The 25,181-nt window shown below is 46.8% G+C and overlaps 1 protein-coding gene across 3 annotated transcripts in view; it reads right to left on the minus strand.

Annotated features, from left to right (window-relative positions):
• Window positions 1-25,181, minus strand: part of PARP16 (poly(ADP-ribose) polymerase family member 16) — a 181,837-nt gene that overhangs the window by 68,612 nt on the left and 88,044 nt on the right. For all 3 annotated transcript variants that reach the window (XM_085644583.1, XM_085644581.1, XM_085644582.1), the window contains exons 4-5: window positions 19,424-19,630; window positions 17,900-18,071 (exon numbers count right to left, since the gene is read on the minus strand). In XM_085644583.1, the coding sequence (XP_085500709.1) occupies window positions 17,900-18,071; window positions 19,424-19,630 (379 nt within the window). The remainder of the gene's footprint in view (window positions 1-17,899; window positions 18,072-19,423; window positions 19,631-25,181) is intronic.

Genomic DNA, 25,181 nt, shown 5'->3' on the forward strand with positions numbered 1-25,181 from the left:
GGCTCCACCCCCACAGCCTGGGACGACTCCTGGTGGCCGACCGCACTGGGAGCAGCACCAACACCCACCGACCACGCACGCAACCTGGGGTTCATCCTCTACTAAACACTCTCCATGACCAAGCAAGTCAACGCCGTCTCATTCTCCTGCTTCAACACCCTCCGCAAGATCTACAGGTGGATCCCCACCGGAACAAGAAGAACGGTCACCCAGGCCCTCGTCAGCAGCAGGCTCGACTACGGAAACGCCCTCTACGCAGGAGCCTCGGCCAAACTCCTGAAACGACTTCAACGCATACAGAACGCCTCTGCATGCCTGATCCTCGACATCCCTCATCACAGCCACATCACACACCAGCTGAGACATCCACTGGCTTCCCGTCAACAGGAGAATCATCTTCAAGCTCCTCACCCACGCTCACAAGGCACTCCACAACACCGGACCGGCATACCTCAACAGATGACTCAGCTCCGCCGACCTCGCCCTCGCCACCATCCCCTGCATCCAAAGATCGACCACCGGCGGCAGATCGTTCTCCCACCTTGCCGCCAAGACCTGGAACACCCTCCCCATCCTCCTACGGCAGACACAGGACCTACTAACCTTCAGGAGGCTACTCAAGACCTGGATATTCGAGCAGTAGCAGCACCCCCCACCCCAGCGCATTGAGACCCTCACGGGTGAGTAGTGCGCTTTACAAATGTTCTGATTGATTGAGTGATAGATATATTCCCTACTATACCAGGCGAAATTGCAAATATTTCACACTGGAAAAACCTCATACTTAACAACTCGAAGAGAGCAGCCAAATATGTGGGAGACCTTCGTCCAGCCAGGCAGACACCACGACCTAACAGATGCAGAGGAAGTGAACCATACCAGTGACCATGATGGACTAGGAGCATAACCACTGGCCCGGAAGTGCGGTAACTGCCGACATCTCCATGATAACAGGAGGCGTCTTACAGTACAGGGACTACCCCATCTTTTTCTTTGATCATTAGGTAAACATGTTGATGCGTTTTATTGGCAAGGAGGCGATCCGGCTTCCTCGCACAAGCTTGCCCAGCCACCCAGCAAACACCAGCTGGGACATGCCGGGCACCCAGCTATCCCCCTAGGGATGAATCCCAATTACTACATGATCATAAATTTTAGTTGATATGGAGGGGCATTGGGAGATATCATTCAACCAGTTTGGGGGGCTGGAGTGGGTGGTGGTGGTTTCCAGTGTGGGGGTGTTCGCAGTTAAATGTTACACAAGTTGTCTATTCTTCTCTTCCCCTATTCCCTTCCCTTCCCAACAAACCTATGCCATACTTGCTACTCAGCAAGCAGCATTCTCGATAGCGGTGAAGTACATGACGCTGAAGGACCTCATGCTACTAAGAACGAGATGACGAGATAGAAATGCATCACATGGAATGTCCAGGGCTTGAATGACAAGCGCAAAGTGATAATGGTTGCTGCGCACCTAGACCGCCATTGGGCAGACATCTGCTTTCTGCAGGAACTTCACCTTACAGAATATATGCACGAGCGCCTGCAGGCAGAGTGGATAGGCGAAAAGCACATAGTGTGCTACTCAAACTATGCATGAGGGGTGGCCATACTCATACGGAAGAGACCACACTGGTGCACATGCACTGCAATATGCGATCAAAATGGACGATATGTGATGATTGCAGGCCTACTGGTAGGGCACCCCACCAAACTGATCTCAATAAACTGGCCAAATACCGATGACCCAGATTATTTTGCAGAGATTTGGAGACTGGCTGACTCCCTTGGTCCGGGTGCAATACTATAGGAAGGTGACTATAATGTAGTGCTCAATCCGGTCTAGGATAGATTGACTGACTCCCGCCGGCCTCCCTCTAGAGCAGCTGCCCAACTGCAGTCCATCATGGCTGATTACAGCCTGGTGGATGTCTGGCGTTGCAAGCACCCAGGCGAAGCGCAGGGCACCTGTGTGTCCTCTTCTGGGTCCTCTTGGTCGCGGATTGATTATTGGCTGACCTCCCGGGATGCTACAGCTTGGGTGGTAGAGGTGTGGCATTTGCCCAGGACTCTGTCTGATCACTCCCTAGTGCTGATCATGCTGAACTTACCTGAGTAACCGACGAGGACATTCAGCTGGAGGCTTCTGCCTAGTGCCATGCCCTAACCGAGTACTTTGCACATAATGAGGGCACAGTCGACTCTATGGAAAGAGTTTAAAACCGTCATACGGGGCGAATGTATCCCCAAACAGGCATGCGTACTGCGCTCGATCAGGGGGGGACATCAAGCGACTAAAAAGTAAAATAGAAGCTCTGGAATTCAAATTTTTTAACACTAAATGTGAGGTCTCACTGCGTCAAATTGAGGAGGCAGCCACTCGCGAAGCGCATTGCCTTAGTAAGGAGACTAGAGCCCGGAAGTACGGAGAGACAGATCGTGCGTGTAGGACACAGGCAGGTCTTCTTAGGAAGCCGTGGTCTAGTGACTATGTCATGGAGCTGCACACATTGGGAGACACGCTGGTGGCAGCGCAAGCAGCTGTTCAGGAGGAAAATGTCTTTTTCTACTCATCCTTATATAGCACTCAAAGGACATCTCCTCCTGAACTAGAGGAATTTTTTGATTCCATACAATTGCTACCCCTGGAGGGCGGACACAGAGCCTCCCTGGATGAGCCGTTCACGGAGGAGGCGGTAATAAGCATTCAGGCACTGCCAGGCAACAAACCCCGGGCCTGGACGGTCCATCGGCCACCTTTTACAGGGAATATGTGACAATACTAGCCCCACACCTCATAAATATTTATGTGGAATCCCTGAAATGTGGGATGCTCCCCCCCATGGCTATGAGAGGCCCTCGTTATCACAATCCTGGAACCAGATAAAGACCCTCAGAGATGCGACTCATACAGGTCGCTATCCATGATTAACCTTGACAATACAATACTAGCTAAGCTCATAGCAGCTTGGCTGCTCCCACTGCTGCCTCAGGTGCTGCAGCCGGATCAAAGTGGCTTCGTTCCGGGCAGAGCCACTGCGCAAAATCTGCATACTCTCTTCACCACAATGCAGGAGGTGGTCCCAACGCTGCAAGCTGCGGTGATTTTTCTGGATGCTACCAAAGCATTTGATTTGCTTGAATGGCAATATCTGTTTTCGCTGCTCGCTCGCGTAGGGCTAAGTGGCAAATTCATCAAACATATTGCTTTTCTGTACTCCCTCCCATCTGCACGGATAAGGCGAATGGTGTGATATCCTCTTCGTTCCCAGTCTCTCAGGACACACATCAGGGATGCCCTCTGTCGCCTCTATTATTTGCCATGGCTATGGAACCCCTGGCAGCCCGCCTATGACAGCACCATGTGCATCGGGTATTGGCGTTCGAACCCCTGACAGTCCGCCTATGATAGCACCATGCACATCGCGGATTGGCGTTCACTCAGCGGGTAATACTTGTCTCTTTATATGCGGACGAGGTCACATTATACATAAAACGCCCAGACAAGAACTTGGCGCCCCGAATGAATGAATGAATGAATTTATATTTGTTTAGCGCATGGCTACCCTGAGGCTTCCCAGCGCTTATCAGGGAGTTCCTTAGATTTGGTGGGCTTTCTGGTATTCTCATAAACTGGGCTAAGTCCGTGATCTTCCCGTTGTCAGGGGTTACAGAGCAATTCCAAACAGAGTTTCCGCTGCAGTGGGACGAGGGCCTGTGCAGTACTTGGGTATCTGAGTGAGTCGCAATATCGAAGAACTGTGGAGTACCAACTACCGTCGGTTGATGGATTGGCTCGAGAAACGGATCGGGAGCTGAGGAAGACTTCCATTATCTCTAACGGGGTGGTTAGCTATCGCAAAAATGGTGGTCTTGCCTAAATTCCTTTATCTCTTTACCAATCTCCCCCTTCCACTCAACTCCAGTTTCAGGTGCAAATTATGCTCCAACATGATCTCACTGGCATGGGCTAGGAGACAGCCCAGAGTCTCCTAGGAAACCCTAACACTACCCTTTGAGCAGGGTGGCCTGGGCTGCGCCATATTTCGATCCATACTACTGATGCGCTCAGTCGCAGTTTGGATTTCACTGGGTGTTCCCGGCACAGTTCATGGCACACCCAGCTCCCGAACATGATCAGACAACACCACACCCACTGCACCTGGTTTTATATAGAGAGCAGTCCCAGCTGCGCTCGGAGATCGACACGGTGGGATGTACGGTGTGGGCATGGCACGAGCTGCACCGTAGAGTGAGGCTGGAGGTACTGTATGTCCACTCTGTCCCTCTGCCCAGACATCCCGCACTGCTCTTCCTATCGGAGGCAGGCCCTTGCGCACAGTTCCGGAAACTCCAGCTTATTACGCATTCCCTGAAGGGACCTTCATAAAGCTCTACCAGGTGCGGGAGGGGGAAGAGCTCACGGTCCTATATAAAATGACCTACTACCAACTACGAGCAGCACTGCGCACTCACTTAGCCCTTCCCAGCTGCGCCACCCATGTTCCATGCGCTTGAGCGTTTTTTAAAAGACCCCTCTACACGCAAGCTGAAAATGCGATTATACTCTTACATGCAGCGCGCAGCGCCCATCTGTACTCTAAGGGCCTATAGGGAGTGGAAAACCTTGCTAGGCATTTCAATCACGCCAGAGCATTGGACCTTCTGCTGCATGCAAGCAAGAGCCCTGTCCCCAAACTATCGGCTCCGCCTTATACATTTTAAATTCCGGCATAAACTGTACAGATCAGCTCAATGGCTCCACAGAATCGGCCTGATCGATGAGACATGCAGCAGGCGCTGTAGGTCTCCCGACGTGACCTTCCTTCACCTCGCCTGGGAATGTCCTGGTATTCACCGATATTGGGAAACTATCTTTGAGGCTAAAGCGATGCTTGACCTAAGAATAGATCGCACCCCTTTGAAGGCGCTACTCTAATACGTGCAGTGCCTTCCAGCGGGCTCCAGAGAATAGGCGGTCATGCTCCTGCTGCTTGCCAAAAGACGCATTGTGATGAATTGGGGCAGAAGCCGGGTCCCACATAGAGAGAGGAGAGGCTCAAAGATGCGGTCTTCTGCCTGAAACAGCTGTGAGCTTACCGGGAGCTTATGACCACTCACATAAACATATGGGGACCACTGCTAGCATATCTGCGACCAGTGCAGAGGATTTGGACCCCTCACTCCTCTGGTGAAGTAATGTAGGATAGAGTATTCAGCCCGGATAATGATTCGGCTGAGCATGCACACCCCTCCAACACCACCCGCGTAGATTGGTCTCCTCCTCCCCCTCTCAGTCTGCTCCTTTCTCCTGGTTGTGTTTTGTAGAAGGTTGTCTATGAAGCACCTGGAACTCTGCACACTGTCATTTTTTAATGCATCATGATCTCTGTTAACTCTGGGAACCGAAAGATACAGACTGTTATCTACATTGTCTGTTTAAATGCAATTCCGGGTAGCCACCACCAGGTGCCCGGCGGCAACCTGTGTGTGCATAATAAGCTTGCTCAACCAGATGTATTCATGGAAATGGTTAATAAACAGAATTTTTTTTTAAAAAAAGAAGAACAGATGCTTTGCAAATGAAAGGAGCAACCAAACTGAGTTTCACAAAAATGACAAGAAAGCCTAGAAGGGACAGTCTCAGGATACGAAGTACAATGTGAAGATGGAGACCAGGTCAGATTCAAAAGTTCAAAATAAAAGTGGCAGGCTTGACCGCTAAAAATAAAAAACATACCTCAGAGAATAAGAGTTGTTCTGGAGAACGGAGCGTTGGCAGCAGCACTTCAGAACAGCGTAACAGAAGTGCTATTAATTCATTAGACTATTAAAGAGTATCTAGTCAAACTCCTACTGATGAAGATATTTAAACAGACTGTATAATAGGGGAGGCAGAAGAGTAAAAAAAAAAAAAAAATACCATACCATCTTCAGAATGGAGAATGAATTCATATCAACAGAGAAAAGGCCTATTCGGGAAACCTAAAATGATCGGATCTGTTGCGATCACCATCTTGTTCTAGAAACATTGCTGACAGCCAGAATATCTGTGGCCTGCTTCATCAAAGTCTTTTATCCAGAAAGACGGTGCATCTAGATGGGTTCAATTTATGTAAGGGAGCACCTGATAATTAATCTTGGTCCGAATAATCCTTCATGAGTTTTTTGTATAAAATTACATAGTGGGATATCTCATTTGATTCATGTATTAGTGGGCTTCCCTGGTAAGTTTAAAAATGTAGACATACAGGTTTACAAGGGAAGATTATTGCAACTACCTGTGTCTCAGGGTCAGGTCTAGATATTACATTGGCTTTATTTGCCCAGATGGCCATCAGGACAATAATATCCCTAGTAATTAATCTATAATTAGGACATCAACAGTAGTTCATTCGTACACTCCTAATGGAGTAAACCAGGTTGTTCTCTGTTGGTGCAGGGATAAAGAAATATATTTAAAACTTTTTTTAAAAACATAATTAACGAACAACCTTCAATATACACACTATACATGTTAAAATGTTTTTTCAAACTACTCTTAAGGATTTCACAGCAAACCACACTCAGTGCTGAGAAGAGAAATTACATACAAGACAATACAATTTGAACATAAATACATATACAGCTGGCTGTAGAACTTAATTCTTAGGTCACTCACCTCTAGTAGGGCTTCTTATTACCCCATAGAGGGTAAGAAACAGCTATCCCTGTAGTCACACCCTATGTGCCAAAGAAAGATATTTACTGTTTCCCACCCCTCTACAGGGACAGAAGTTTACTTACTGTATCAAAGAAAGAGGCTGATTATTGTACCTATCCTATTCCTCGCCAAGAACTGGTGAGAATATGAAGGTGCATTCTATTTGAGGCCACTATCATGCAAAATTGTTTGGTCGCGTCCCTCAGAGCATGGCGTGTGCTATGTGAACAAGTCACATGCGAAGCGTAAACAGGGTGTGGCCTAGACCCAACAATAGGTTTTTGCGTCGTGTCGGCCATAACACGGTTACGTCATGCTCTTTAGAACTGAACAACATTGTTAGGTCTACGAAGTGCAAGTGCATAATGGGTATGAAATCTCACTCCTTATCCAATGGTTCAGAATAAAAGAAATGCAAAATTCTACAGCTCATAATCTGGTTGATAATTTGTCCCATTGGGGGTTTAACTATACTCAATGATTCAGTTGATAAGGTTATGATTTCGTTTTGGCTTTATATCAAATCCTACGTCTCTCAATCTTTTCACTGTTTCTGGTCTCTGATGCATACCAGAGCGTATAACGAGGAGTGTTTTCAATCCCTTCAAAAAGCAGTCAACCTTTCTTAAGTAGATGTCCCTCTGTATGGTAATTCGCCACCCTATTTCGTACCCACAACAATTTCCAGATAACTAAATATGGGATCCCAGCATAATGTGTGTGGCAGCAAGTGGTTTGTGGTCAAGAAGAAACAGTTATAATTAGGCGTCTACCTTGAGATAAGCCAAAATCTGGGTTCATAAGAGGTATAGTTGTTCTATACATGGTATTTCAAAGGTGAACCCTGTGCCTTTCTACTTTGGTCTCCCATAAAATATTCAGCTAGCCATACTAACTCTAAAATTGATTCTGGAGGAGCCTAGCGTCGGACCAAGATGGCCGCCTAGACACCGAGCTCCGTAATCATCAGCCCGGGTTCCCATCATCCTGCACCCTATCCTGACCTAACTGTCCGTGAGACCACACCGCAGGAGGAGCGGCGCTCATCCCTGCAACCGCGGTCCCGCTGGCCCCCGTACCGGCCGAGATCTACACGCCGCGTCTCTGGGCCTGTGACGCATACGGAGCCGGGAGCTCGAGTGCGGAGGGAGCGGACTTGCTGTGGTCTCTCCCCCCCTTTTTTTCACTGGCGCTGGATCGGCGAGATTGCCCGTGGAGCATCTGATTGAACAGGGAAGGAGGCGCGCTGGGTCCTGTGGACGGCGGCTGGCCGTGGAGATCCCCTGCCTGGAAGCCTTATAGTCGGCGGGCGCGGCGCTGTGTTGGGCCTCTGCCACCCGGGGGAAGCGGCAGTCTGGGGCCGAGGTTCGTGGGGCGTCTGCGACCTGCTGGGGCCGTGGACTGGAGCCCCGGAGACGCGCTGGCAGTGGGGCGCACCGGGGTGCTGCGATCGTAGATTGGAGGAATGGGGAGCAGAGTGGAGTCCGAGAAGTCTCAGCCCCGAATCAATAAAGGCAACAAGCCGGTTCAGTCCAACAAGCTGGACCGCTACACGCAGCCCAAAGACCCGTCTATGGACCAGAGGCAGGCACTGAAGGCCGGGAGGGACTCGGGGACACCCCCCTCCGGAGTTGACTCTACAGGACGTCATGACCGCCATAGGAGGGGTCAGGTCCTCCCTGGAGGGCAAGCTGGAATCTCTGGAGCACAAGGTGGATACGGTTTCCATTGAAGTGAATTTGATACGTGCGGATCTCACCAAAGTCAATGAAAAGGTCAAGACTCTGGACACTAAAACGGCCGGCCTGGAGGCGGACGTGTCCGTCCTGCAGCGAGAAGTCCAAGACCTCAAGGGCTTCTGTGCCTTGGCTGAGCGCAAGTTGGATGACTATGAAGGGAGGTCCAGGCGCAATAATGTCCGCATTTTGGGGGTGCCCGAGAAATCAGAGGGGCCTGCTCCGGATCTCTTCGTGGAAGGCTTGATCCTTAATCATCTCAAACCTAAGGGCCTTGGGAAATTCTTTACCATCGAGCGGGCTCACAGAGTCCCGGGTGGGCGCCCCAGGCCGGGGGCTCCCCCTCGTCTGCTGATTGCGAGAGTTCTGAACTTCAGAGACAGGGATGCTATCCTGCAGTCGGCACGGGCGTCGGCCCCTATTCACTTTGAGAATACCACCCTCTCATTCTTCCCAGACTTCACCCAGATGGTGCAGAAACAACGGAAGTCATTCCTTGCAGTCAAGCAACAACTTAGGGACAAAGGGGTTAAGTACGCCATGAAGTTTCCGGCGCGGCTGCGGGTGGAGAGTGAGGGGAGGGTGTGGTTCTTTGAGTCCCCCGAGGCGGCGGCGGACTGGATCGAGGGCCGACACGTCCGGGGTGCCGGAGGACGGCGCAGAATTGAGGAGGGCGAGACACCGGAGCGGGCCTGAGGTTGGCCGGGGCCCTGAGGACGCTTTTTCTAAGGTCAGGTATGGGGGAGATGGGCCCCTGTGAGAGACTGGTGTTGTGGGCCGTGGCACCGCGGCATGAACTGCTGAAGAACACACAGGGACAAATACAGTTCAAAACTGGGGACCCGGGGGTGGTGAGTGGGCTTCCTCCTCAGTACTACATTTAGTGGTTTCTGTTATAGGGGATAGGGCGACAGGCACTCTGCCAGTTTGTTATGGGTGTTTCCAGTCAGCAGGCTTGCAGGGAGGGGGGGAGGGGGGATTTTGTGTTGTGTTTGTATTTGTTGTTGCACTTTATTATTCGACATTGTCTAATTGTTGGGCGGAGCGAGAGGGGCATCGGTCGCGCGGGCGGAATGGGGACTGAGCGAGACTTGGGGATCAGAGTCCTTAGTTGGAATGTGAATGGATTGGGGGACAAGCTGAAGCGAGGTATGGTTAGCCAATTTGTCAAGAGGCACGCCCCGGATGTGGTCCTCCCTCAGGAAACTCACCTGGTTGGGAATAAATGCTTGGCCCTACACAGAGGGGGGTACAAAATGGTGGCACACTCGGGGTTCACGTCTGGGTCCCGGGGTGTGGGAATCCTGGTTAAGAATTCCTTCCTTTTCACAATAAAGTCCTCCTGGTCTGATGTCCGTGGCCGCTATGTTGGAGTTTCGGGCCAGTGGGAAGGAAGAACGGCAACGTTTATCTCCGTGTATGTCCCCCCAGGTTTGCAGACCGATACCTTTAAAGATTTGGGCTCTATCATCCTGACCTTCCCATTGGGTATCCTGCTTATGGGGGGGGAGACTTCAACGCGGTGGTGGCCGGCGATGTAGACAGGCACCCGCCGCGGGACCTGCTACCCTCTCAGAAATGGTTGTCCAATTATCTTGAAACTACGGGGATGGTAGACGGGTGGCATACCTTTAACCCCACTGGGACGCAGTATACCCACGTGTCGAGTGTGCATCGTAGTCTGTCGCGCATTGATTATATTTTGGTTCCGGCAGCGCAGGTCCACTCCATCCAAGAGGTCCGTCATCGGGGACGCGGCATTTCCGATCATTCCCCTGTGTGGCTTCAGATGAGGGTGGGGAGTGCCGCGGCTGGCAAAATTGCTCCGATAAACCCGTGATACCTCTTGGACCCAATTATCCGTAAAACTGCTGTTAAGGCCACGGATGCCTACTTCCAAGAGAATAAGGGTTCAGTGGGCTTCGCACAGACCCTGTGGGAGGCGTAAAAGACGGTTTTCAGGTGGGAGATGGTTTCTGCCATTGCGGGGAAGAAGAGATATGGGCAGGCCGAGCTGGTGCGGGCGGAGGAGGAGGTGCTGAAGTCGGAGGATGAGTTAGCCCGGGGGGTGACCCCGGAGGGCCTTCACCGGTTACGGTTGAGGCAGGCGGACCTGCATCATATTGCTAAAACTAGGGCACAGGTGCAGTGCGGTAGGATACAGAGCAGTGTGTACGAGTTGGGGGACAAGGCCGGGAAGTTGATCGCGTGGTTGGATAGGAGGGAGTGGGCCTAGAGGTTGGTGCCAGAGTTGCAAGGTGAGGATTCCCAGCCTATCACGGAGCCGCAAGCGATAGCCGATGCGTTCGCTGACTACTACAGCTCCATATATAGCGCCTCCGGGGTCTACTCGGAGGCGGAGAACAGTGAACTGCTGAGGGACGTGAGGCTTCCCGCCCTCTCAGTGGAAAACGGGGAGTATATGGAGTCCCCGTTGTCGGATGAGGAGGCGGCGCAGGCGATCAGGGAGGTGAGGTCCGGGAAGGCCACCGGTCCGAATGGGACCCCGGTGGAATTATACAAGCTGGCGGCGAGTAGGCTGGCTCCCCATGTCCGTGCGATGTTTGAAGACTGTAGAGATAAAGGGATGTTACCGTATGACCAAAGGGTTGCCAACATAGTCGTTATACGTAAAGAGGGCAAGCCGGCGGCACAGCGCGCCTCTTACAGGCCTATATCACTCCTTAATGCGGAACCTAAAATACTGGCGAAGTTGTTGGCCACGAGATTGAGGAAGGTCATTACTACTCTTGTGCACCCTGACCAATCGGGCTTCATGCCCCATCGCAATATGGCCCTCAACTTGCGCCGCTTACATGGGGTGCTGAGTAGAGCGTTTACAATAAAGGAGTCAGCGGCTCTGGTCTCCTTAGATGCCACTATGGCATTCGACATGGTTGAGTGGCCGTATTTGTTTGCGGTGCTGGGTAAGTTCGGGTTCGGCCCAGTATTCTGTAGTTGGATCCGCCTGCTGTACTCGGATCCGATGGCCCGGGTGATGGTGAATAACCGAAAGTCCAGGGATTTTCAGCTGAGCAGAGGCACGCGTCAGGGCTGTCCCCTGTCGCCGCTTCTCTTTGCGCTGGCACTCGAGCCGCTCGCGGCTTGGATTCGGCAGGACCTCTCTATTCGGGGGCTGCGGTGGACTCCTGAGTGGGAAGACAAAATCTCCCTATATGCAGATGATGTACTGCTCTACCTTGCTGCACCCTCTGGGTCGTTGGTCTGTTTACTAGACGTCATAGCTATATTTGGTAGGTATTCCGGCTATACAGTTAATTGGTCCAAGTCTGTCATCTATGTGCTGGCCGGTGCGCCGCCAAGGATACCCCCGGGCTGCCCAATAGCGGTCGCTACTGACGGCTTCCGATACCTCTGGATTTATGTCTCCCTGGACCCGAGGCGGCGCTTTGCCGGTAACTTAGACCCGCCCTTGCAGCGCCTAAGAGCAGACGTAGTGCGTTGGAAATCTCTTCCTCTTTCTATGCTGGGGAGGGTGGTCCTCTTCAAGATGATGGCCCTTCCGCGTTTTCTTTATGCACTTCACAAAACGATGGACCCGGTACCTGGCTCCTACTTTAAGGAGGTTGAAGGCCTCCAGAGGAAGCTCCTATGGGATGGCAGACCCCGGATCGCATTCTCGAAGCTGACCCTGAATTGGTATGATGGGGGTATCAGCCTCCCCGATATTAGGAAATACTACTGGGCGGCCCAGATGGCAGCGATTAATCATGGGATATACTGTGACCCGAGAGATCCCGGCTATGCCATGGACAGGTGTCTGCTTCCCGGGGGAGACTATAATAGAGCGCTGTATGCCAGGCAGGGTAGATTCCCGCTCACCGGCCCCACGGCACATGCCGTCCAAGTATGGCACGCAGTTAATAAGCATTTGGGGTGGGACGGCAGACTGACGCGGGCAACGCCTCTCTGGAATTCCGAACAGTTAGGGAGCCTCTGGAAATCCAAGGGCTTCGATAAGTGGGACCTTATGGGGATCACTCAGATTAAGGATGTGTGGGGTCAGGGCGGGGTGTTGCCGTTCGCCACCCTTAAGGAGCAGTACGATATGGCGGACGCCGAGTACTTCCGTTATCTGCAGGTCCGACATGCGTTGCGGGCGCGGGTCCCTGGGGGGGGGGAAAATCGCTGCCGGAGGCCTCGCCGCTGGAAGCCAGAATATTAGATGGTCATATTCCCGAGAAAACTCTCTCTCTCATCTATAAGAAATTGATCAATAACATGGAGGATCCGTTGGTGCGCCTTAGGGGCAACTGGAACAGTGAAGGTCTAGAGCTCGATGATGAGGACTGGCAGGAGGCGGTCTCCTCCCCCAGGGTGGTGGCGACTCAGGCCAGACTTCGGCTGGTACAGCTTAATATTCTCCACAGGACGTATGTAACGGGTCCCGGGCTGGTTCGCATGGGGCGGGCGGATAGCGAGTTGTGTAGGAGGGGGTGCGGTGAAACTGGGACTTTCTGTCATATCCTTTGGGGTTGTCGGCGGATAGAAGCATATTGGAGAGCTGTGCACCGGGTTATGCGGACAGTGCTGGGCATAGACATCCACCCAGAGGCGCAAAGGTGCCTGCTGAATGTCTGGGAGCCGACTGACCTCAATGCTTACACTCAGCAGTGGGCTACGCTGGCGTTTATGGTAGCGAAGAGGAACATCGCGCAGTTGTGGCGCGCGGCGCAGTCACCCGGGCTCGGGAATTGGAGAGAGGACCTCGATTGGTGCATGTGGAGGGAGAAGTCGGTGTTTGTTGCCAGGGGCTGCCCCGGAAAGTGGGTCAAGGTATGGGGTGCTTGGAACCACTATAGAGGCAATATATGTCCCCCACCGAGCAGAAAGACGGTAGATGAGGCTCGTGCATCCCCCTGACCGCTAGGAAAAATTGCTGTTAAAATGTCTTGCTATGTGTATTATGTGGCCATTTGTACCTTGCTCTCGCCCGTAACTCAACATTTGTGGAATGACTGTCGAATTGGTTTAATAAAAAGAATTGCAAAAAAAAAAAAAAATTGATTCTATGCACTAGGGAAGTATGTCCATGGGATGTCATCAATAAAGCATACTAGGTAGGTCTTAAGTTTGAAAATCAGTTCCCTATTGAGGGGTATCCTGGACATCTTGGTAAGAGATCCACAGTTCTCAATTTGTTCTATGACAATCAAGCTTGTGTTTTTCTCTGGGTGTACTGTCTCAATGTAATGATTACTCATACACGCACTTTAAAACAATTTGCACCATATATTTATTCAGTGTTTTCAGACTTGTGACTTAATTTTGCAGAACGTCATGCCTATTTATCGCAAATTGCATGGCCATGTTATCATGTATGTCACACGGGATGAGTTGCAACTATTGTACTTCAATCAAACCAAATCATGGTTCAGATTCAAGTCTAGCTTTTTTGACATAACTGGTCAGGGAGCAAACACTGCAGACACCACACAGGTGATGCCCAGAACTGGTGTAATTCCCGATAGCGTACTAGTGATATGTTCTCGAGAGGTCTCTTTTGGCCTATTATGTACCAAAAGGTCCCTGAAATGTTGGCCTTTTATGGGACAACTTGTGTTTTTCCCAGTGAAGTTTAACAGTATTAGGGACACTGCATTTCTTACTTAACCCAATTTAAATCAAAGTTATAGGTAGTCGGCCATATCAGGTGATTATTTGCTGCTTTTTTCTTTAAGTTGCAAGGTGTGCCGCTCTATTGTTGCAGAGTACCCTCTTCCTAGTTTTCTTAATGATACTGGTTGGATGGTGTTGTTGCTTCAGATTTATGCTTAAAGCGTCCTCTTGGATATTAAAATCCACAGTGTTACTAGAGTTCCGAATTAATATGAGAAACTGACCATTTGGTAGATTTTCTCGGAGTGGATGTGGTTGGGAGCTGACAAACCTCAGTATGTTATTTCCATTAGTTGGTTTGTTGTATGTATCTATTCCTGTCCCCCATTTTCTGGGAAAATCTTAACAATGAAGAAAACCAGCTTCTCATTACTAGTGGTAAGGGTGAATTTCAGAAAATCATTACATGCACTTGTCCATGTGATGAAAGATATTGTGGATTCATGACTTCCCTGCCAGATAATCAAGATGTCATCAACTTAACGTCCATATTCGCAGAACTTTTTGGAAGAGATTATATACAGTAAATATGTTTCTGGTCGAAATGCTGGACACAAAGGCCAGCTAAACTTGGCAAAAAAGTGCTCCCCTTTGAAGTCCAGTGTGTTTGTAGGTCTAGAATTCTCTCAAACTCCTAAAAGTTCACAGGCCGGGCACATATACTCTAAACAATGTGCCTGGGAGTCATATGGTTCCACTTGCTCTGGTACAGTAATTCTTAAAATACCAGTAATGTGACATCTTGGGGTACACTGGAAGGCAGGGTTTTTATGTCAAGCCCTATGAGTAGTTCTGATTCAGAGTTGAAAGGACATCTCCCAATAACCTGAGGAAGTTCTTTGTGTCTTTTAAATATGTTGGGGTACTTTGTACCATGGGATTTAAAAAAAGTGCTCAGATAATATTGAAAGAGGTTCAAGAATGGAGCCCATATCAGATACGATTGACATCCCGAGGGTGGGATTTTGTTTTGTGGCTTTTCAGTAAAATGTAGAACGTTCCTTAGCTTTTAAGAACTGGGCTTCTTGATCCAGTGTCTCAATTTTGTTTCTTCGACTAGATTTCCTATTTCAATGTTCATAAATATCACAGGATCACAGTTAAGAATTTGGTAGTTCTCGTCATCCCCGGCAGCTGTAAACATTCTTTATTGTAGTCATGTTTGCTTTGCAGGACCAATTCACCCACTTTTATCTGCAGTCCTAAATACTAAGCTTTTGTTAGCACATATTCCTTCGAAGGCTAACTTCTCATTTCTGGGGCAAGTTATGGTAATATCGGACTATGGAATCATCTATATCTTCCATTTCTCCTATGGCTGCTTGTTTGGAGAACTGTATTTCCATTGGTAAAGGAGAAGCTGGAAGTGTGTAGTTCGATATGCTAAGGAGTTTTGTATTCTGGTTATTCACGTCATTCGTGTTAATGTAAGTAAAGTGAGCCTTTAATTAATTTCTCCGAAAGGACTCTGCCAGCTCGGTATAGTTTGAGTTTAGCCAATTTGGGAGTGGGCACAAAACCTAGACCTCTGTTCACAAACCTGATCTGACTGCGAAACAGAATTTTGTTTGCTAGACTGAGCACTCAATTGGTGTTGTGCTCGGCCTTGGGGCATGGTCTTTTACTATGAACCTCGTGTGCATTCTTGGCAGATTTTCCTCTCAAAGTACCTATTCTTTTCACTTTCTCGCTCTGAACTGTCCCCAGGCTAGTAATTTTTTTTTCCAATAGAGTTCTACTGGGAAAGGTTTGCCACCATGGGGCTGGTGGGTACCTGTATGAAGTTGGCCTATATTGGTAGGGTTGATGAAGGGGTGGGGGAGTAGGCTGTTGGTGGACACAGAACCTACAGAAACTTCTTGGGTGGTGCTCATCTCAAATACTACACCCCTTATGACCAGCCGTCCCTTGTGAAGGTACCCAATTTCCCCCAGTTATTCTTGGTGCTCTGGTTGTAGAGGTCTGCTATAATGTACGGGTAGACCATTCCTTGGAAGAATTTGTTTAGGACCTTTTGCAGTTTGGTAGTTTGTCTGCATTATGAACTCCCTGAATTCATTGATTCATTGAGTTCTTTAGGGAATTCTTCTAGACAGTTTTTGCTAGAGGTGATCTGTATTGTGGTTTTTATCTTAATGGCGATAGCTTCCGTCAATCTGTTTACCCTTTATATGATAGGAATTAACCCATCCATAATGCAGTGCCATGCTGTCAATGACCTCTCCATTCTAAAAGCAATGTCTTCTAAACATATTCTCAGTTCATTGGTAACTGTGAGTTCCCTGGGCATTGATTTAGCGCCAAGGTATTCTGTTATGATCAAGACATGTAGTTTTTATCACAAATTATATTCAGAACAAGGTTGTACACTTCGCATGACAAGTTCAGTAAAAGGTATATAGGGCACATAATCATGGTAAATTAACAAATGTGACACATTAGTTCCAGCTTCTTTATATCCAAGAGATTTCGTAGTTTTAAATGAAATGGTACAGCAAGCAACATACATGGGTTTTGCCCCACCTCAAGATTTGAAAATTCCTTTAGTCAATCTAGCTAAATTTGCGTATTTTCAGATTGGAAATAGGGAAGAGCTTTATCTAATGATTAAATTAATAACTTGATTAAGAATGGTACATTTAACATGTTATCATATGCTTCAAGTGCAGTCACCTCATGCCCGATCAAGGTGTCCTGGGGTTCCACACCAGGATTCTGATCAATATGGGTATCAATATAGCAGGATCAATCATTGAGTGCAGTTAGAAAAGCTCAACACAAAACAGTTGGTTTGGTTACTTTCCTATATTTACTCTCCAGCTAATTGTTGGTTTATTTATAACCAATATTCACATCACTTTTAAGCATGTGAACTCCATGCTGATCCAAAGAAGCAGACCAGTGGCACCTGTCTCTCCCTCTCATCTCCATTTCCCCCTCATTCTCTTCGAAATGAGAGAGAGCGAGCGCGAGAGAGAGCGAGCGCGAGAGAGAGAGAGAGAGAGAGAGAGAGCGAGCGCGAGAGAGAGCGAGCGCGAGAGAGAGAGAGAGAGCGAGCGCGAGAGAGAGCGAGCGCGAGAGAGAGAGCGAGCGCGAGAGAGAGAGAGCGCGAGAGAGAGCGCGAGAGAGAGCGAGAGCGAGAGCGAGAGCGAGAGCGAGAGCGAGATAGAGATAGAGATAGAGATAGAGATAGAGATAGAGATAGAGATAGAGATAGAGATAGAGATAGAGATAGAGATAGAGATAGAGATAGAGATAGAGATAGAGATAGAGATAGAGATAGAGATAGAGATAGAGATAGAGATAGAGATAGAGATAGAGATAGAGATAGAGATAGAGATAGAGATAGAGATAGAGATAGAGATAGAGATAGAGATAGAGATAGAGATAGAGAGATAGAGAGAGAGAGAGAGAGGTCAGAAGCACAAACAGCACAACAATTGAGATCCCAAAGACGCATAAAAAAGAGAAATAATCAAATCAAGACAATACTTCCTCATATCCCCTCTGTCTCCAAGACCAACCTCACCCTTCAGTGAAGACTGGCCACCATAATCCTAAACTTCAAAACAATCTTAAAAAATATTCTGCTGTCCCATTATGACCCATTCCATGCCCACCTTCCTTCTTTACCACCGGCCCCACACAGAATGCATACTGGTCTCATTCAAAATATGGGTTTCAGGAATATCGCCACACTATAGAACAAAAATTAATAGCATGGATCAAATAAATGACTGCGCTTCTGCAAGGAACACATCCATTACTTCTATTACACTTAACCATTTGTACTCTACAAAGCAGTGACCTTAAAGCTCACCTTTTTTCTTCACCTGACACTTCACATCTGGATGGTCAATAATCTCACATACAGCTACAGCACTAAGGACGGATCCCAGAATGCTGTGCTGCCAACCATGGCCATGGGGGCTGTAGAGCAGAGCCAAGCTTAAGTCGCTGGTAAGATAGGTCCCCTGTCCAAAGAGAGAGGTCTGCAAAAGAATGGTGAGAAAGAAAAATATAGTTTTATGGAACCACTAATCAAAAGTACCTTCTTTACCACTTTAAACAGACAATCCTAAACTAACTAAAGTAAGCAACACTATATTTGAACCCAAGGTTGGGTTGTACACATTCACCAATTTACTTGGAGATGGTTGAGCATAAAACAAAACAGGTTGAAAAGATTATAAATCAGCTTCCCCGCTTTATGGCATTTGCTTATTTAAATATTTCTAAGTATGTATGTGAATATTCATTCTTCATATTAATGCTTCGGTCGACATTACTTTTTTTCCTTTTGTGTAACTAAAAGATACCAACAAGAATGTTGAAAGTTGTAGTTTGGTTTCACTCAATAATTGTAGATCAAGAGGAAAAATAATATCCATCATCACAAGACTGAAAGTAAAAACTTTGAAGGCGATTAAGTATCATATAGATGAAACGGTCATATGTAATGCTTTAGTGTCCCATTAGTAACTGTTCGGCAAACAATCAGTGCCTGTCAGCCGCAGATACTTTAGGCTGATTCAACCAGACAAGACGCCCATAGTCCATCCTGAGAAAGAGACAGATGTTCTGCCACAGCATCTGTGTTTATTCATTTCACTTAGATATAAAGGATTACATCAAATCTGGTCAGATATTATTTCAGTGAAGTCTCATAGCATGGTCATCAGATTTAGGAGTATGGGTGAAGAATTGCTTGTCACGCAGTTAAAACTATTTTTCAATAACTGGTGAAAAGTTCTACCTGTAACAGCAACAATAGTTGAAACACATCTCTCTACATTGGGAAGCAGGCCTCTGTCATGTCCATACTGGATATCTTAAGAACTTTATATCCCTGCCTAGGTGTTACGAGAAAAGGCTAGTGTGATCGAAGGCGGACAGGATACCCTCAGCTCTGTTAAAACTACATTGACTTCTTTTACAAGATGATCCGAGGCTCCCGCCTCCTTACTGCTCAAACAATAACTTACTGAAAATAATCTGCTGTACCCTTTGTGTATATCTATCTGTTCTCATTGTCTGTATATGTTTGCACCTTGAACCCATGTCTGTCTCATTTACTTGCTGATTTTTATACATTTGTTCAGGTGCAAATGTGTGTCAGGCCCACTCTTAGTGTTCCGCATGGAAATGCCCTTGCTTTACTAACAGCAAAGTTCGAAAGTAAATCCAAAGTTTCAATGGTGACAAAACACCCCCAAAAATATTCAGGTGAATTTAGTGGCAGAAGCTCTAGAAAGACAGTGTTCTGCAGCAGGTCACACATGCTTGTGCTTACATAGCCTTGTTGAAATATTTTTTTCAGTTTTACAACCAAAAGTATACTTGCCTTGTTCAGGTGGCAGTGCAGACCACTGTGCAGGATGGAGTGGAAGTTCTCGAACCGGCTACCATGGAATGCATAGATAAGGTCGCTTTCACCTTTGGTCTCCTGGAACTTGGTATTCATCTGATCATTGTACACTATTTCAAACAGGAAGTCTGGCGGAGGAACGGTAGTGTTCGAAAAGCCAGTCAGCTCTTGAATTTTCTCATACTATAAAAAAACGTTATCATTTTAATAAGGTGACTCGGAAATGAAGTTACACATTTTATTCTAGCAGAAGTATGCTACCCAAAACAGCAAAGGAGTAAAATGTATCCTTAATTCAAGTCCATAAAAAAACACCTTCCCAAATGAGCAACAAACTCAATATTAGATTGTAGTTCCAGAATCAACAGGGACATTTTTTACAATTAAGACATTTGAGATTTTATAAGACAAAAAGAATAGTCACAGTACAGAAAGAAGAGGAACAAACGCTCAACGGGGTATGAAAAACTGGGAAAGGGTACAGCACAATTTGCAATAGATTTATAGAAAGAAGATATAGTGCAGACCATAATAATACTGATTCATAGTATTTTAGGTTAAGGTTACTGGATACGAATGAGGTACTATGAGAGAATTGGCAGAGTATTAAGCAATGAATTACCCCAAGGATAGAGAAAGAAAGAAGATGTAGGAGAGGTGTGGGGAGGGGGTTTGATGGATGGGGAGGGGGTTTGATGGATGGGGAGAGGGTGTGGGGGGAGGAGGTGGGAGGGGGATTGGTATGGGATTAAGGGATGGGCTGGCATCAAAGGTTGTAGTTGGCTGCCGATGTACGAGTCTAGCTGTGACCAATTTTTTTGTTTTTCCTTCGATGGGGTTTTCAGGTAAGTATTTAACGAGTTATCCGCTCCCCTGATAAATTTAACCTATTACCACCAAGCATCGTCAGAACTTTTATAGAGGTCTTTCCATTCAGATAGAACGGTTTTAAAGCCAATTAAAACAAGAATATCCCATAAAGTATGTCCTTCCTTGTCCAACATAAGATGTGTTACTGGAGGGAGGATACCAAGAGCAATAGGGACTAGGTCAGCGGTGCAGTTTGTCTGTAGGATCTGCGAGATGGTAGTGCTGAGTTCAGACCAGAATTTCTTGGAAAAGGTATAGTCGAGTAACATATGTTGTAGGTTACCGGTCTTTTTCTTGCAACTCCAGCATTTGTGTGCATTAGAGACCTAGTTTGAAAAGTTTGGAGGGGGTCCTATGGGCCATATAGGCAGTCCAAAACCTGCATTATGCTAAGGAGGGTGTGATTTTAATAGTTGTGAGGATAGCCCAGAAGGAAGGCCAGTTTAGTGTCATATTATGTGGTTTGTTTTCATTGTATAAGACAGATTCCCATTTGCTCTGTAATAGTTTAGTGAAGTAGGAGATTGTGGGTGCAGGAATAGAGTATAGTTTGGAGGCTATGTGACCCCACCTTTAGCTCAGGTCTTCAGTGCAGTGGGAAGGGGGGGGGGGGGTTCTCAAAGATTAATGTCTTGAAATAATGGCTTTAATCTTTAGAAAGTGATAGAAGTCTATTTCCTCAAGTTCAAAATTGGATTGAAGGTGAGAGAGAGTCACCGGTTAATAGGAGATCCAAGGTCCCCTAATTACAGGATGCCTTTTTATGCCCAAAAAGTGTCTTTCCCTCTGATTTCAAGTTATTGTTATGCCATAGTGAGGCCAGGAGGGAGAAACACATTTTATTAGGGAGTTTGTTGTCAATTTTTCAAAGAGCTTGTGCTGTGCTGGAGAGAGAGACTGAAGAGTGCTTCGTCCTTATTCTCTTGGTGGTGATGAGTAAACTAAGGGAGAGTGGCTGGGGCAGGGTTGTTTGAGGTTGAGCCAAGTGGGAGGGGCGGTATTAGTAAGGGGGAACCAGAATAATCCTTGTCTCGCTAAGTATGTAGATTGGTATCTCCACTAGTCTGGGTTGTTTGAATCTCAAAGGTTCTTTGGGAGACTCCGTTTTTAAAGTGCTATTCTCGTTTTTTCGGTTTGTCACAGAAACTCTGCAATTAGCAGATCAGAGGTGTCCAATAGATGGATTGGCGACATGCTAATTAGGAAATTGATGGGGGTGGTGGGGAGGTGATCATCATCTTGATGGTTCCTATACTTTCCCACTAGGTCACAGATCTGAGTTTTTTGTTGTTGTCAAAGGACTCTCTAAGAATTGGCTAAAACAGAAGCCCAGGTATTTTATTTTATTTGGGCTCATTTAAGACTGTAATCCCCGATCACTGGGTTATTGATGTGAAAGTTCAAAGGTAGGACTTCCATTTTGTCTCTAGTAATGGTACAACCTGAGACTTGGGCATAGTCATTGAAACCTGACATGATGTTAGGCCCCAGACTACCATGACTGGATCGAGTCGGCAGTACGGGCAACAGTCCCCCAAAAACTGGGAAAAATTACGAGGACAGCCCCCACTGAACCATGGTTTTCGGATGAGCTTAGACTTCTCAAAAGGGAGAAACTAATCTGGACAAAACAGACCCTGGCAACTACCGCCTGATAGCTCGCCTGCCATTGCCAGCAAAAGCTCTTGAAAAATATATGAATCAAGAACTTACCATGTTCATCAATGATAACATTCTGGATCCATCTCAATATGGTTTGAGGCGGGCATAGCATGGAGCTTGCATGGATTACAGCTGCTGAAGAGATTAGGCGTTCGGTAGATAAGGGAGGCATGGCGGCACTGTTCCTTTTGGATTTGTCAGCAGCATTCAACACCATGGCCTCCTACTACGTCACCTTCAAGAAATAGGTATTGCTGGCACCGCCCTACGATTGTTTAACTAATTTCTTTCTAATCGTGAACAATTTGTGGAGATGGATGGCCTGAGCTCTCAGAGTTTTAATCTTCCATGTGGGGTTCCACAGGGCTCTTCTCTCAGCCCGACTCTTTAATTTATATGTGGCTCCCCTTGCCAGGCTTATCAAATCCTTCCGTTTTGCCATGGTGTTATACGCCGATGATACTCAGATTATAGTATCCATCTCAGAGGACTCTCGCAGCACTATTTACAACTTTCGTGCCTGTAGGGGACAGGTGAGTAAATGGATGTTAGAGAACTGTCTTAAGCTGAACTCCAATAAAACGGAGGTTCTTCTTTTTGGCATAGATGTCTTCCATTGGTCCTCAGACTGGTGGCCTAGCGAACTTGGCCCTCTCCCCACTCCTGTCCTCTGGGCAAGGAACCTGGGAGTCATCTTTGACACCACTCTCTCATTCTCCCACTATGTGAATGCAGTCACATCAGCCATCTGGTACACCTTAAAGATTCTGAGGAAAATCTTCTGCTTTATACCACCTGACCTACAGAAAACAGTGATCTCGGCATTAGTACTGTCGAGGCTGGACTACTGCAACGGCCTTTTGATTGGAATTAATAAAACCCTCCTCATCAAGATGCAAGTTCTGCAGACTTCAGCAGCCCGCCTGCTATTTAAATGACCTAAATATGCTTCTGCCCTTAATTCGCTTCACTGGCTCCTGGTGGAAAAAAGGTTTAAGTTCAAGGCTCTCTGCATCGCTTTTAGGGCCCTGCACAATCAGGGTCCTGCATATCTGATTGACCACTTTTGTTGGTATATTCCTTCCACAATGCTGCGGTCCTCTTCCCATCGGCTGGTGAAGTTCCCAAAGCACGTCTATCTCACTGGGGTGGAAAAAGCTTCTTATACATTACCACCAGATTGTGGAATCAATTGCCACGCTCACTGAAAAATTATCAGACCTGATATCCTTTAGGAAGGGTCTAAAGACCTGGCTTTTTTAGGCCTAAAGATAAGCCCCGTTTAGTTCTCTTTTTCTCTGATTCCCCATGGCTGGCAGGAGAGTGGATTTCAGCGCCTAGACGCCTCTGGGTATTAGCGAGCTATATAAATAAATAAATAAATAAAGTAAGTAAGGCAGAGTCTGCTTGATGTCATCCGCAAATGCTGCCACTTTTTGTGGGCTTGCAGAAAAGGGGATACCAGGAATAAGGGGGTTGTCTCTATATTTTATAGGAAGTGGTTCCATGGTAGTTAGAAATAGTAGAGGTAAGAGGAGGCATCCTTGTCTAGTGCCTTGTTGTAGGATAAATGAGTTAGCTGGTGTTCCGTTAATATTAATTCTGGCCTTAGGATCCCTATATAAGGTGAGAATCATTTTAGAAAGGTTTGGGCCAAGATTGAATGCGGTAAGGATATCGTAAAGAAAAGACCATGAGACCTTGTCAAAGGTATTTTTGGCTTCTAATGCAACCGCACAGGTGGGTTGATTGAGAAGGTGGGCTTTCTCAATGATATGACTGAATGGTCTGATATTGTCTGAGCTGAACCTACCTTTGATAAATCCAGATTGTTATGGGTGTATAATTGTTCTGAGGATCGGTTCCAACTTCAGAGCAAGGGTTTTCGTGCAACTTTTGCAGTCAAAGTTTAATAGGGAGATGGGACGGTAATTTTTGAGTTTGGATGGGTTTTACCTTCATCAGGTATTATGACTATTCTAGTGGCTTCTGCAGCGGTACCAGTGACTGTACCAGTAGAGTAGAAATGGGGGAAAAGATCCTCTAAGGAAATAATGAGGGAGGGTCCCCAGGTATGGTGAAAGGTGGCAGGCAAGCAGTCAAGTCCTGGTGCCTTCCCTGCTTTAAGTAGTTTGTGTTTCGGATTTCTCGTTGTGCAATGGGTTTTTAAAGAAGGGTTTAAGTTGTGTTGTCTATTTTTGTGATGGGGGTCGTGTTATGGTATTGTAGGCAGGTCTCATAGGGGGTGTAGTTGCTTTTGGAGTAGAGGTTGCACAAGAAGCATTCAAAAGTGGGGAGAATATCATCCTCCTTGGTGGAGGGTGCACAGTATTAATTGGTAATAGAGGTTATCTGGGGTCTACAGAATGTTTGTTTCAGATAAGAGGCTAGTATTCTCACTGCTTTATTCTGTCCACAAAAGGAGATGCCTTTGTTTCTTTGATAAATGAGGTGTGCTTTGTTGCTTAGAATTTTATTGTAATCATACTTTAATTTTGTTAGTTGATTTATATGAGATCTGTCTGGGTTGAGTTTAAAATCCTTTTCTAAAGATTTTATTTGTTCTAGGTTATCTAAACTGCAATGTCTTGTTTATTTTCCATGACATTAGTTTGATCATGTGATAGGGAATGGTGGATTTGTGGGCTTCCCAGACAATTTGTGGAGTAGGACCAGATTTTCTATTGATTTCTATGAATGGAATAATTTTGTTATTAATCTTGTTTCTAAAAGTACGGTATTCTATGAGAAGGTCATTCATTCTTCATGATTTAGGTTTAGGTGCTGTGTGGGAATTATTCAACAGGAAATATCTGAAACTAGAATTGGGGGTACAGGGGATGCGTGTCTTGTCAACTAAAACATAGTTTATATGAGAAAACGAGTTGTGTTGGTGAGACATTTTTTTTAAGCTTTTGCCTGTAGGGTAAAACAGTCTCCATACATCGTTCAGTTTAAGGCCGCAGCATAGATTTTGCATGTGTTTGTGAGATTTTTTTGGTCTAAATTGGAAGGAGGAGTTCCTGTCTAGGAGACCGTCCCATGGTAAGTTAAAGTCACCAGCCATGATGATTCTGCAGTGAGGGAGCAGGAGAGACAGCTTTTTAGGATTCACCTGCACAGCAAGCACTGTGCTTGTGAAATCTATTGTATTTAATAGAGATTAAATGGGGCTTACATCCCGCCCTTCCTTTTCATTCGT

This window comes from Triturus cristatus, chromosome 3_1, assembly GCF_964204655.1.
Source record: "Triturus cristatus chromosome 3_1, aTriCri1.1, whole genome shotgun sequence".
Classification (NCBI taxonomy): Eukaryota; Metazoa; Chordata; class Amphibia; order Caudata; family Salamandridae; genus Triturus; species Triturus cristatus.